General features: G+C 41.6%; 2 protein-coding genes across 2 annotated transcripts; both read left to right on the top strand.

Moving 5' to 3' along the window:
• Window positions 1-3,474: 3,474 nt before the first annotated feature.
• Window positions 3,475-5,001, top strand: PCYB_131530 (eukaryotic translation initiation factor 5; the record flags this gene model as incomplete). Its single annotated transcript, XM_004224177.1, has 1 exon — window positions 3,475-5,001. One exon carries the CDS (start codon window positions 3,475-3,477, stop codon window positions 4,999-5,001), a length of 1,527 nt encoding a protein of 508 aa, XP_004224225.1.
• Window positions 5,002-7,245: 2,244 nt separating this feature from the next.
• PCYB_131520 (DNA-directed RNA polymerase III subunit) lies at window positions 7,246-11,514 on the top strand (the record flags this gene model as incomplete). The annotated part of the gene is made up of 2 exons (XM_004224176.1): window positions 7,246-7,744; window positions 8,111-11,514. 2 exons carry the CDS (start codon window positions 7,246-7,248, stop codon window positions 11,512-11,514), a joined length of 3,903 nt encoding a protein of 1,300 aa, XP_004224224.1.
• Between the last annotated feature and the right edge of the window lie 509 nt (window positions 11,515-12,023).

Genomic DNA, 12,023 nt, shown 5'->3' with positions numbered 1-12,023 from the left:
AATTAGCCCATACAAAAAGTAAAAAAAAACGCATTAACAATTTATACATGTAAAAATATACAAAGTATAAAATGCTTACGTAAACGTATAATTTTGTTATTCAATAAATGTATACTTTCCATGTACATATTGTAAGAAATATGTGTAAAAGTCATTTGCAAACAAATTAACGAAAATTCAAAATTGAATCTTCTTCCAGTTGAAGCAAAACACGAACATATATTAAAAAAAAAAATATATTTTTTTTTTTTTTGGAACAGGAAAGTTTAACTTAAGTTCAAGTAAAATAAAACGAAATTTAAATGTATAAAAAAGTAGAGGGAAGAAAAAAGGTATACGTTGGAGTATCATCATTGCTTAACTGTACCTTTATTCTCGAACCCTGACGCGTAGTAAGCGTTTTTGCGTTGCATTGGTTATGTACAATAATACCCTGTACGTAACATACGTATGCATGTACATGGTGATATGTTGCAACCCGCGCTCATGTATGTATCCACTCAACTGCGTACGATGCGTAATTGAGCACACGAGGCGGCTTTGTTGCGTCGTTATTTCTTCCTAAAACAACAGTGTAAATATATAGTAACCCCCCCCTCCACACAGAGGTATCACCGTTGCGTATACCCTCGACGCGGTGTAAAAAGCTGTCACCATTGCATAAGTATTTGTGTTACACGTGTACATATGTATATACGGATTATTTATTTTTTCAAAAGTTAAATTGTGTGCGTCTTAATTGGAAAAGGGGTTCCCCCAGATATTTCATCCACACAGTTTGCATCCCTCCTTTTTTGTGAGCATTTCTCCTGCTTGTACATCCCCGCAACCGCGTCAGCATAGAGCATACTTTCTGTCCGCGCAGAGAGGGCCCTTTTTTTTGCACAGCAGTGAATGTTTTGTGTGCATAAAAGGTTTAACGCTACGACGTGACACGAAACAAAGTCAATAGCAGCGAACGCAGCGAACACAGCGAACGCAGCGAACACAGCAATCGCGGCAAACGCATCAGCGGCATGATTAAACCCCACGACAACACGAACGTACACCCTTGTAAAGAAAAGTCAATGAAGACTTCGAACTGTGAAAGTAAATTGGGCTATACTAAATACATTAATTATGCGAATGATAATAACATAAAACAAGAGAAGCATAAAAATCCCTTTAGGCACTCGACAGATGACACATTTACTGCAGCCTCCTCTACATTGTACTGGTAAAATTCACCAAGGCAGAAACATACATGAACAGAGTAACGAACACACTACACCCTTCTGTACAAAATACACAACAATTACACAAGTTTATAAAAACCTCTGTAGTACAGCCATTTTGAGAATGTTATGTGTTGGAATTTTATCATGTTAATATTTTTAGTAACGCATTTTAAAGTCTTCGTTTTTTGTACCCTAGAAGTATTTACATTCTTGGTGACTCGTTTTGCACCCCTATAAGAAGAAACCTACATGAACATTGTAAATACTTTTTGTGTTTTCCCTTCTCCCTCTCGTGCCTGAACCAATATCTCAATTATGCCTCTCAAGAAAATAAACCCAAAATTGAGCATCACTTTTGTTGACAGTAGAACCGTATCTATGTGCAACAGTTAAGAATGAAACTTTGTATGGGTATAAAGGGAGACGTAGAGTTAGAGGCCTAGTGAGTGGTCTGCACGTCGTAATGTGTAAGATTATATACGCAGCAGCATCATCTGTGTTTGCGTCAACTCGCCTTTTTTTTTTTTTTGTGCCCATTTGTCCACAGTTCATGTGTGGTTTTACTCTCGTTTGAAGAATAAAATTTTCACAGCGTTTGCGCCCAGAAGTAAGATGTATGAGTTTGTTTCATCGAATAGTGTGGAGCAAATATTTTATAGAAAGCTACACAAAGCGAGTACTTATGAGTAGTGATGAATGAACAGTGATTCGAAGGTACGTGGTATCAGGCTAGGCAACACACCAGACTCGTCTCAGGAGCGGAGCGATTTTAACGGCCCGAATAGAATGGGTCAATCGTTTGGCCGTCTTCGGAAAGAGTGTGCACATAGGCAAAGTAGCAGCGAAGTAGCGGCGAAGTAGCGGCGAAGTAGTGGCGAAGTAGTGGCGAAGTAGCGGCGTCTAGAATAGAGGAACAACGCCAGATTTACCTCAACACACAATGATCTAGGGAAAAAATACCATTTCGTTTGAACAGCAGCAAGGGACCCCTTTAGCAGTCCTGCACAGGCACCTTCTGTACGTACACGTTCGTGAACACATAGGTATACGCATACACGGGAAGGCAGAGCGGAAAACCCAAATGCACATATTTTTTTATATGCGAAATTTTGTGATACTTTATGTGCCTTATGCACCACGCGGATAGAGCACAAACCTGATTTGCAATTATCAGACTGAGTCATCGGAGTCATCGGCGTGCCTGTAAGTGTCGCCTGTGCTTATTTTCACCAGGGAGAAGCAAATGCTCATTTATGAAGTTAGCAGTTCACCATTTTAGCTCCTTCACTCAGTGTACATACAGAGCATACATTCCTATTATGTACCTTTGTGTTACGTTACGCATAGCTGCATGTCCCGTATATTCCTGTATAGTGCCCCTTTTTTTTAATGTCACCAATTTGTCTCCTGCAAGTTGGAGTTAATTTATGGGAGTTGTACGTGTGTTTGTGTGATGTTTAGCCGTTACGCTCATGTACATAAGCGCGCACAGCACAGCTTGTTTAGTGACATATACATCTTAGGGGTTCGCTTCCCAGGGAGGACAAAGTGTGGTGAGAAGCAGCATTAGTTATTTATGTGTATTCGTATAAGTTCGTTCCCCCCTTGAGGAGTGCCCAGAGAGCCAAATCATCAGGTTTCGCGAACAGCAGGAGAGCATTCACCATTTTTCTCGTAAAGTACACACTGAGCTGATCAAAGGAACGTTTTCCCGAACTGCGTTGATGATACCATTCGCGTCGTAATCCCCACAGCGCCGTTTTTCAGTGCATCTGTGTGTTTATTTTTATGCGTATATTTATGCGTATGTTTACGCGTATGTGTATGTATGTGTGTACCGCTTTGCCCATTCGTGAATTTCTCCTCCCCCCCTCCCTTTCCTTGTTGTATGTATTAGTTTCTGCCCAAGGAATACTCCTTGCGTGTGGAGAGCCTGTCAATATTATTTAACTACGGTGCGCTGTGACGAAGGCTTTTTTGTGTGAGTGCACGTAATATAAGCTTATGTGCACATTCGTGAGCACGCACCTGCCATTTGTGTCCATACGTTCGGTGAGGGGGTCGAATCAGCTTGACACCCAGTCGGGAGCGCTTTAAAGAAGAAGAAGAAGAGAGGAAGAAGAGAGGAAGAATTTAAGCGGGGACAGAGAGACGTTGCCAAAGATATCAGTCTGCATACACCTTATTGCAGCTTGAACGCGTAGAGGCGAGAGGAGAAGGAGCTGGAATCATTTAACCGCACCACCTGTGAGCGAAAATGTCGTACATTAACATCCCTCGGGATCGAAACGATCCAAATTACAGATACAAGATGCCCAAGCTGATATCCAAAATTGAGGGAAGAGGAAATGGCATCAGGACGAACATCGCGAACATGGGGGAAATCGCGAGGTCGTTGAAGAGACCTCCTATGTACCCCACGAAATTTTTTGGATGCGAATTAGGAACTATGGTAAAATTTGAAGAGAATGAAGAAAAAGCAATTGTAAATGGTGCCCACAAGGAAAACGATTTAGTAAATATTTTGGACAAGTTTATCGAAATGTATGTCCTCTGCCCTCACTGTTTATTACCCGAAACGGACATCATCGTTAAAAAAGGTTTCCTAATCTGTAAATGTAATGCATGTGGAAATATTGGCGAACTAAATAATTCTCACAAAATTGCTACCTACATGATTAAGAATCCCCCCCAGATAAGCACCGTTGGAGGTAAAAAGAAAAAAACGAAAGATAAAAAAATGGAGAAAAATGGTAAGGGGAAGAGTGACAAAGGAGGAGGATTAACAGAAAAGGGAGACAAAAATGAAGAAACGAGAAATGGAATACTACACTCTGGAGGAGACTATGATAGTTCGGATGAACTAGACACAGATAAAAGTAATCCAACAAATAATGGAAATATTAAAAAAGACAAAAAATCGAAAAAAAAAGATAAAAAGAAAAACAAAACAGAAGAAAATTTTGTATTAGAAAAAGAATCACTCCATTTTGACAGTGTAGAAATTAAAGAAGTTATCGACAGAATGAGGACCCTATTTGTTACCTTCCCAAATATAAGTGACAATGATTTCTGCGAGGAACTTCGTGTTCTGCAGGTATCTCAGAGCTTCGACTCCAAGTGTAGAATTTTTATTTGCCTCTCTGCATTGTTCGACAATCAAATAACCAAAGAGTTATTACAAAAATATATCAAATATATAAAGAAGGTAAACGACACGTCTGTTACCGTTACGGATATTTTTCTAGCCCTGGAGTACTATGTTAACAAGGTGGCTCAAAACGCACTTATTATTTACCCATATATTTTACAAATTTTGTACAATAATGATATCTTCGAAAGCAAGGACATTATTAAACGGTATGAGGTTAGCAGCTCTGCGACAGCCTTGTTTGAAAGGAGTAACAGCTCTGATAGCCTTGATGAGAAAAATAAATACTACGTGGAGTGTTACAATAAATGCAAATGTATGGCGAAACATTTCGTTAGTTGGTTGAAGGAAAACGAATCTGATGAAGATGAGTCGGAGGAGGAAGAGAGCCAAGTTAGTAACCCAGTGAATAGCAACATGACTAGCTACAAAGTGAAGTCTTTGCGAAATAATGATGACAAGAGTAGGGAAACCCGCAACGGGGGTGGTGTCAACAATGCAGTTACGAACGAAAACGATAAGGCGTTTGAAGACTCCAAGAGTGAAAAGTGTGAGGACGAAATATTTTTGGATGCCAAAGATGGTATCAACTACACGGGCGATGAGGAGGAAATCGACATCGATGCCATTTGAATGGCACGTCTAGGAGAGACGTTTTTTGGCCATTTTGAAGAGGCGCATTTTACTATATTTCGAGGTGGTGCTTTTTTTTTTTTTTTTTAACCCATTAGTCAAACGACGGCGCCCCCCCTATTTGATGCACGCACGGTGTTGTGCCCTGTGCTGCGTGTATAATCGTATAATCGTACAGTCGTATAATCGTATAATCTCATTGCGCCACAATGCGCCAGCTGTCACCCTTTTCGTGCGTGGGTGCTTCCAAATAAATTGTAGCTGCGTGGCCCACTTGGCAGTTTTTCCCTTTTTTCCAGTCTGTGGCTAGGGGATGTACGCCCGTCTGCTCATCCCATCCCCTGCAGTGTTGTCACCCCGATGTGTCATCGCCAAGCCACGCCAGCGATGCCCCCTTTTTTAATTGTATAAAAATGTTACGAACTCATTTTTCCAAAACGTTATATTTTCGCTCCACTGAATAGTTCAGCGACGATCAAAATGTGCCTCGGTTGGGTAATTCCCCCAGGGGCAGAGGAAAAAAAAAAAAAAAGCGCGCCACGGATCGGTTCATCCATGGAAAGCCCTTTTTGTGTGTACCACGTTGCATGTCGCGCAAGACAAACAGTAAGCATTTTCTCTTTCAAATTTGTAACGCGTTGCCTATCATTCGGTTTGGGAATATTTCACTCGGCGGTGCCACGATGATGAGTTAAGAATGGCATCTAGGGTTGGGGTAAACCCATTTGTGCTTCTCTATGTGGACATGTGTATGAGTGAGCCCTCTTTGGAACGTGTTTGAAGTGTGGAACAAACGTTGGCTACCACGGCAGTTTTTCCCTGTGGGCTGATCACACTGTGAGGCGCGTTTGGGGTAAAGTGAGTGCCGCAGCGCTCCCACCGCGTGTGATCTGTGCAAGTGTATGTAAGGACGTATATGTATATGTGGGAACCTGATTATACATGAACAAAAGCGGCTATACTTTTCACCACGTAAGTCAACAGCGCTGGGATAATTACTCACCAAATGTCCTTCACACGAGCCCAAATATTTTTCTCCTTCATTTGGAAAGCTCATAGTGAGGTTATTTTTATTTTTTTTTTTTTTCTAAAGCGGCAAAAAAATGGTACAGAGAAAAATGGGTGATCTCTTTAGATAAAGAAAAAAAAAAAAAAAAAAACCTTCCAAGTTTATTCCTTCTGAAAAAGCGGTAAATCATTTAGGGCGAAATTCGAGGCGACAAAAGGGGCGGAACCCCAAATGAAGCAACGGGAGTAGCAGCGGGAGGAGCACCGAGGGAAGGAGCGACAGAAACGGCGACAGAAATGGCGACAGAAACAGCGACAGTAGCAGCGACCGCCGATAATTTCCCACGCAGGTGACACGAACGGATGTGTTCTTCTCCCTATGCATTCGTGCTAACTTGGCATCGTTGCGAAAGGGTCTCATATATCAACATCAAACCAAATCGGGTGGTTCCCGCACCAGCGCAAACCGCAAAAGAACAATTGTATTGCATGTGCGAACATAGGGCTAATTACAACGTGGGCAAAAAAAAAATAGCGCCAATTTATTTTACTGCACAGGTGGAATGAAGCAAGAAAAAAAAAAAAAATCGAAAAGCTGTGGCAGATGAATGAAAGTTCACTCCTAAACCTGCTCCACAAGCCATACCACCACGCATACGTGTAAATTATGTACATATTATGCACGTTGGTATGCATATTCGAATGGTCCTCTTTTTTTCTATCCCCCTTAGCCATTTTGCTAAGAAAAAAATAGAGATAAAACGGGTATCAGTTATGGCCTTCTGGTCGGTCGTAGGAGCCAACGTGCCAGTTTTATCCAAGCCCGGATCATTTGCGGAGCTTCTCATTTTGGCTAGTTCAAACGCAGCAGGGGAGAAAAACATGTGACCACAGGGAGAGATGCAAAGCTGAGAAGATTCTCAAATCATTGCTTTTAAAAAAGTTAAGTAAATTTCTACTTCTGATAAATTATGCGAAATGATTGAGTAACCCGAACCGCCGCAACTCCTACGTGTGAGCAAACAAAAGTTAGCGAATTTTAGCGAATGATACAAGGCCCACAGTTAAGTAGCCGTAGGGGTGTATACCTGTGTATCTATTACGGAGGCGTAGGTGCACCAAGCGAGTTTACATCGTTTTCTGCGCCTGTATTTGGAGGGACATCATAAGAGGAGGCGCTGTAGTGTGGTAGCTGCTCTAGAGAAATTTCCAAACTGAGGCCCGCGGAGTACCACCATGAAGGGGGTCATACGAATTAAGGCGAAAAAAAGAAAGGGAAAAACGGAGGAGAACAATGAAGACAACGTCGAGGTGAACGACGGGATGGAGGGCAAGCCGGCAGATGCCAAAGAGGAGGGTGAACCTGGCCACAGGGTGAAGGAGAGCAAGGAAGCCAAGGAAATTCGCGAAGTTATGGAAGCCAAGGGAATCAAGGGTACCAAAGAAGACCCGCTTATCCTTGGGCAAAAGGACGAAAGAGGGAGCGAAGAAAAGTTTAAAATAAAGATCGGCGAATCGGACGATGAGATGAGCAGCATCGTCCAGGCAGGCGACATAAATGAGTATAAGAATGTGGGTGAAGGGAGCCGTAGGGGGAGCGCCTCTCTGGGGAAGAATGTAAAAAAGCAGGATAACATCGGCGAGGGGTACGCCCCCCTGGGGTTGACGCAACGCAGCGACCAGGTTGAAGCGGTTAACCAGCCGTTCGGCCAATTTAGGGAGAATAAACCAAACGGTAGGGAGCATGAGAGGGTAAAGAGCGAAGCATTGGATGCAGGTCCCATCTATTTTGACGACCCTAGGTCTATCCCCAACAGAAAGAAAAACAAAGAAGAAAATAGCTTCTCTGAACTTGTCGTAAGAAGTAGGGAACATAACAAAAAGATATATGAAGAATCAAAGGATATAAAAAATTTGACCGAAAAATGGAAGCTGCTACCAGCATACTTAAAAGTGAAGGGGTTGGTTAAACAGCACATCGAGTCGTATAACTATTTCATCAAGCAAGAAATAAAAACAATAATGAATGCAACGACAAATAAGATTTTAAAATCAGATATAGACGAGCATTTCTATGTCGAATTTTTAGATATATTTGTAGGTAGACCCTCTGTTGAAGAAAATATGATAGAAACAAGCTTGACTCCACAAATATGTCGACAAAGAGACTTAACCTACTCGGCTCCCATCTATGTAGATGTGGAATATGTAAAAGGTAGTAACATAATTAGAAAGAATAATGTCGAGATTGGGAGACTCCCTGTCATGTTGAGAAGTGATATATGCATTCTACATAACAAAAGTGAAGAAGAACTGATGAAATTGGGTGAGTGTCCATATGATCCTGGGGGGTATTTCATCGTTAAAGGAACTGAAAGGGTTCTTTTGATGCAGGAGCAGTTGTCAAAAAATAGAATCATTGTCGAGATGGATATAAAACATAATATCTGTGCAACCATCACATCTACGACAGCGGAGTCGAAGAGTAGATGTGCCATCGTTTATAAGAACAACAAACTGTACCTAAAGCACAACTCCTTCATTGAAGACATCGGGGTGTGTATTATCCTTAGAGCCATGGGGTACGAGAGCGACCAGGAAATATTTCAAATGATAGGATCGCACAGAAATTACCTGAACGGGATTTTGCTGTCCCTGTACGAGTTGTACAGTGAGAATATAAAAACAAATTTAGATGCACTGCTCTACATAGGGAAGAAAATTCGTCCGAGGCTACTAGCCAAGGGGTTCTTCAGTTCCATGAAGGAAAAGCAAGTAAAAAATGAAAAGGACATCATCGAAGAAGGATTGGATTTTCTAAGCAGAGTTCTTCTATCTCACATTCAGCAAAAGAACAAGTATGATTTTAGAAACAAAGCTAGATGCATCTGTCTCATGATTAGACGGGTTCTAGATAGCGCAAATAATAAAAACGAATTAGATGATAAAGACTATTATGGTAACAAAAGGTTGGAGCTAGCTGGGCAGCTAATATCTCTCCTGTTCGAAGATTTGTACAAACGATTTTATTTCACCTTAAAGAAACAGATAGATCAAACGCTGAGCAAATACATGCAAAGTAATTATACGTCCAAGTTGAAGTACAGCGGAAATATAAATGAAACCTATCCGGATGTCTTTCGAAGCTTACCAAAGGATATCATTACAAGGGGGATGCAGGCAGCCATATCCACGGGAAATTGGAATATTAAAAGGTTTAAGATGGAAAAAAGTGGAGTATCACAGGTACTATCCCGTTTATCCTTCATTGCATGCATCGGAATGATGACTAGACTCAATTCGCAGTTCGAAAAGGGTAGAAAGGTTAGTGGGCCAAGAGCATTGCAACCATCCCAGTGGGGAGTTCTATGCCCCTGTGATACTCCAGAAGGGGAATCCTGTGGACTGGTTAAAAATTTAGCACTCATGACACATGTCACGAATGATAATGAAAATAATGAACATCTAATCGAAATATTATACACCCTGGGGGTAGAAGACAGTGACAGCTTAACAGGAGAGGAAATGTACAAGGAGGGAATTTTTTTTGTTATCTTTAATGGGATACTTCTAGGCGTGCATAAGAAGCCACGCACATTTATGAGGAGAATTAGGTGCCTAAGAAGATATGGAAAAATTGGCCAATTCGTTTCTATATATGACAATTTTTTGCATAACGCTATTTACATTTCAACCGATGGTGGGAGGTTGTGCAGACCGTTAATAATTGTAGAAAATGGAAAATCCAAGTTGTCCCAGGAGCATATTGTATCGCTAGAAAATGGGACGATTAACTTTTTTGATTTACTTAAAAGTTCCGTCATCGAGTGGATAGACGTGAATGAACAGAACAATCTTCTCATCGCGCTGAACGAGTCAGACATCTCTGTGAATACGACTCATCTAGAAATAGACCCTCTGACAATATTGGGTGTGGTAGCTGGACTGATTCCTTATCCAAATCATAATCAAAGTCCTAGGAACACCTATCAATGTGCTATGGGGAAGCAAGCCATTGGAGCCATTGGATATAATCAGTTCGTCCGATGCGATACTTTACTGTATCTGCTTGTGTACCCTCAGAAACCGCTAGTAAAATCCAAGACCATCGAATTTATTAACTTTGAAAAATTGCCTGCTGGACAGAATGCCATCGTGGCCGTTATGAGTTTCTGTGGGTATGACATTGAGGATGCGATCGTCATGAACAAATCCTCCATCGATAGGGGCTTCGGACGGTGCATGTCTCTGAGGAAGCATGCCGTGGAGTTGAAGAAGTACTTTAACGGGTCCAACGACCTGGTCCTGCCTTCTCCCCTCGCCATCAGCAAGCTGCAGCAGCGCCAGGAGAAGGAGAGGCAGGAGAAGCAGGAGAGGCAGCGTCAGGAGAAGCAACGGCAAGCGCAGGAAGACCAGCTTGCAGCAACAGGACAATACATAAAGGAAGAAGGGGACCACGTAGAAAACGGCACAGACACCAACGGGGATGAACCGAAAAGGTTCCAGAATAAAGAAATTAAAAAATATCACGCGCTCGATGTGGACGGAGTAGTCTCCATTGGCTATTTGCTCAAAGAAGGACAAGTGTACATAAATAAATACTCACCAAGAAATGTCAAAGATCACGTGAAGGATATCAGTAAAATCGATTTAAATGATTTAAAATCTAATGAGGTTAAATATAAAAGTGTGTACCCTTCTTACATTGACAAAATTATTTTTACAGAAAACGCAGAAGGGTTAAAAATCTACAAAATTATTATGCGGCAAACTAGACTCCCCGAATTGGGGGATAAATTTAGCTCAAGGCACGGTCAAAAGGGAGTTGTCGGATTGCTAGTTAATCAGGAAGATATGCCATTTACTGAATCGGGTATATGCCCAGATTTGATTATGAACCCACATGGTTTTCCATCTCGTATGACGGTGGGGAAGCTCCTTGAACTTGTTGCCTCCAAGTCAGCAGTCCTAGATGGAGAATTAAAATACGGATCTATTTTTAGTGGTACCCCCTTTGAGGAAATGGCATCCATTTTGTTTAAATATGGTTTCAACTGCTCTAGTAAAGAATTGCTGTACTCAGGATTGACAGGGGAACCGTTAGAAACGTATATCTTTATGGGACCCATTTATTATCAAAAGTTAAAGCACATGGTACAGGATAAAATCCATGCTAGGGCTAGAGGACCAAGACAGCTGTTAACTAGGCAACCAACTGAAGGGAGGTCGAAAGAAGGAGGTTTACGGTTAGGTGAAATGGAAAGAGATTGCCTAATAGCATATGGTGTGAGTAATTTGTTACTTGAACGATTAATGTTAAGTAGTGATGTGTGTGATGTGTACATCTGTGAAGATTGTGGCATGATGGGTTACGACACATATTGCACATTTTGTCAGAAATGCGACAAAAATGCTCTTGTAAAGATGCCTTATGCGTGCAAATTGCTCTTCCAGGAGCTGCAGACAATGAACGTCTTCCCCAAAATTGTGGTGAAGGAGACGTAGTTTGGGCTTCCCCCTCCCCCCCGGCGTGGGAACAGCAGTGCAGTGATGTTTAGCTAAGCATCGAGGGTTTTTTTTTTTTTTTTTTCGTACTTCACTGTGTCATTTGTTGCGCGGCGTTGTATATCCGCCCCCCGCGCGGCCAAAAGGAGGAAGGTGAATACCAAACAGGTGTGCAAGTGGAAAAGACCCCATAGGTGGACCCTCCAAAAGTGGATCCATGGTTCACGCGTATGGCCAAATGGATATCCGTTCAGTTGGCATTTGTCTCATTTTAAACCCATTTATAACTTCTCCTATCCCCATCTGCTATGATGGAATTTTTTTTTTCTTTTCCGCCCCTGTCTCAATTCTCTTCGAAGACTTAATCACTCCTGCTCGTCAAAGTGTACATACGTTTGTAACGTACACTTTGGGTGCTTTCCCATTTTGTAAAAAAAAAATCTCCCGTGTGTTGCGATTTTGCCGCTTACCGTTTGTCGTTTTCCCTTTTGCCTTTTTTTTTTTTTTTT

Source organism: Plasmodium cynomolgi, chromosome 13 (assembly GCF_000321355.1).
Source record: "Plasmodium cynomolgi strain B DNA, chromosome 13, whole genome shotgun sequence".
In the NCBI taxonomy this organism is placed as follows: Eukaryota; Apicomplexa; class Aconoidasida; order Haemosporida; family Plasmodiidae; genus Plasmodium; species Plasmodium cynomolgi.
Note: the sequence above shows the minus strand (reverse complement) of the source record. Positions and strands in the feature narration are given on the sequence as shown.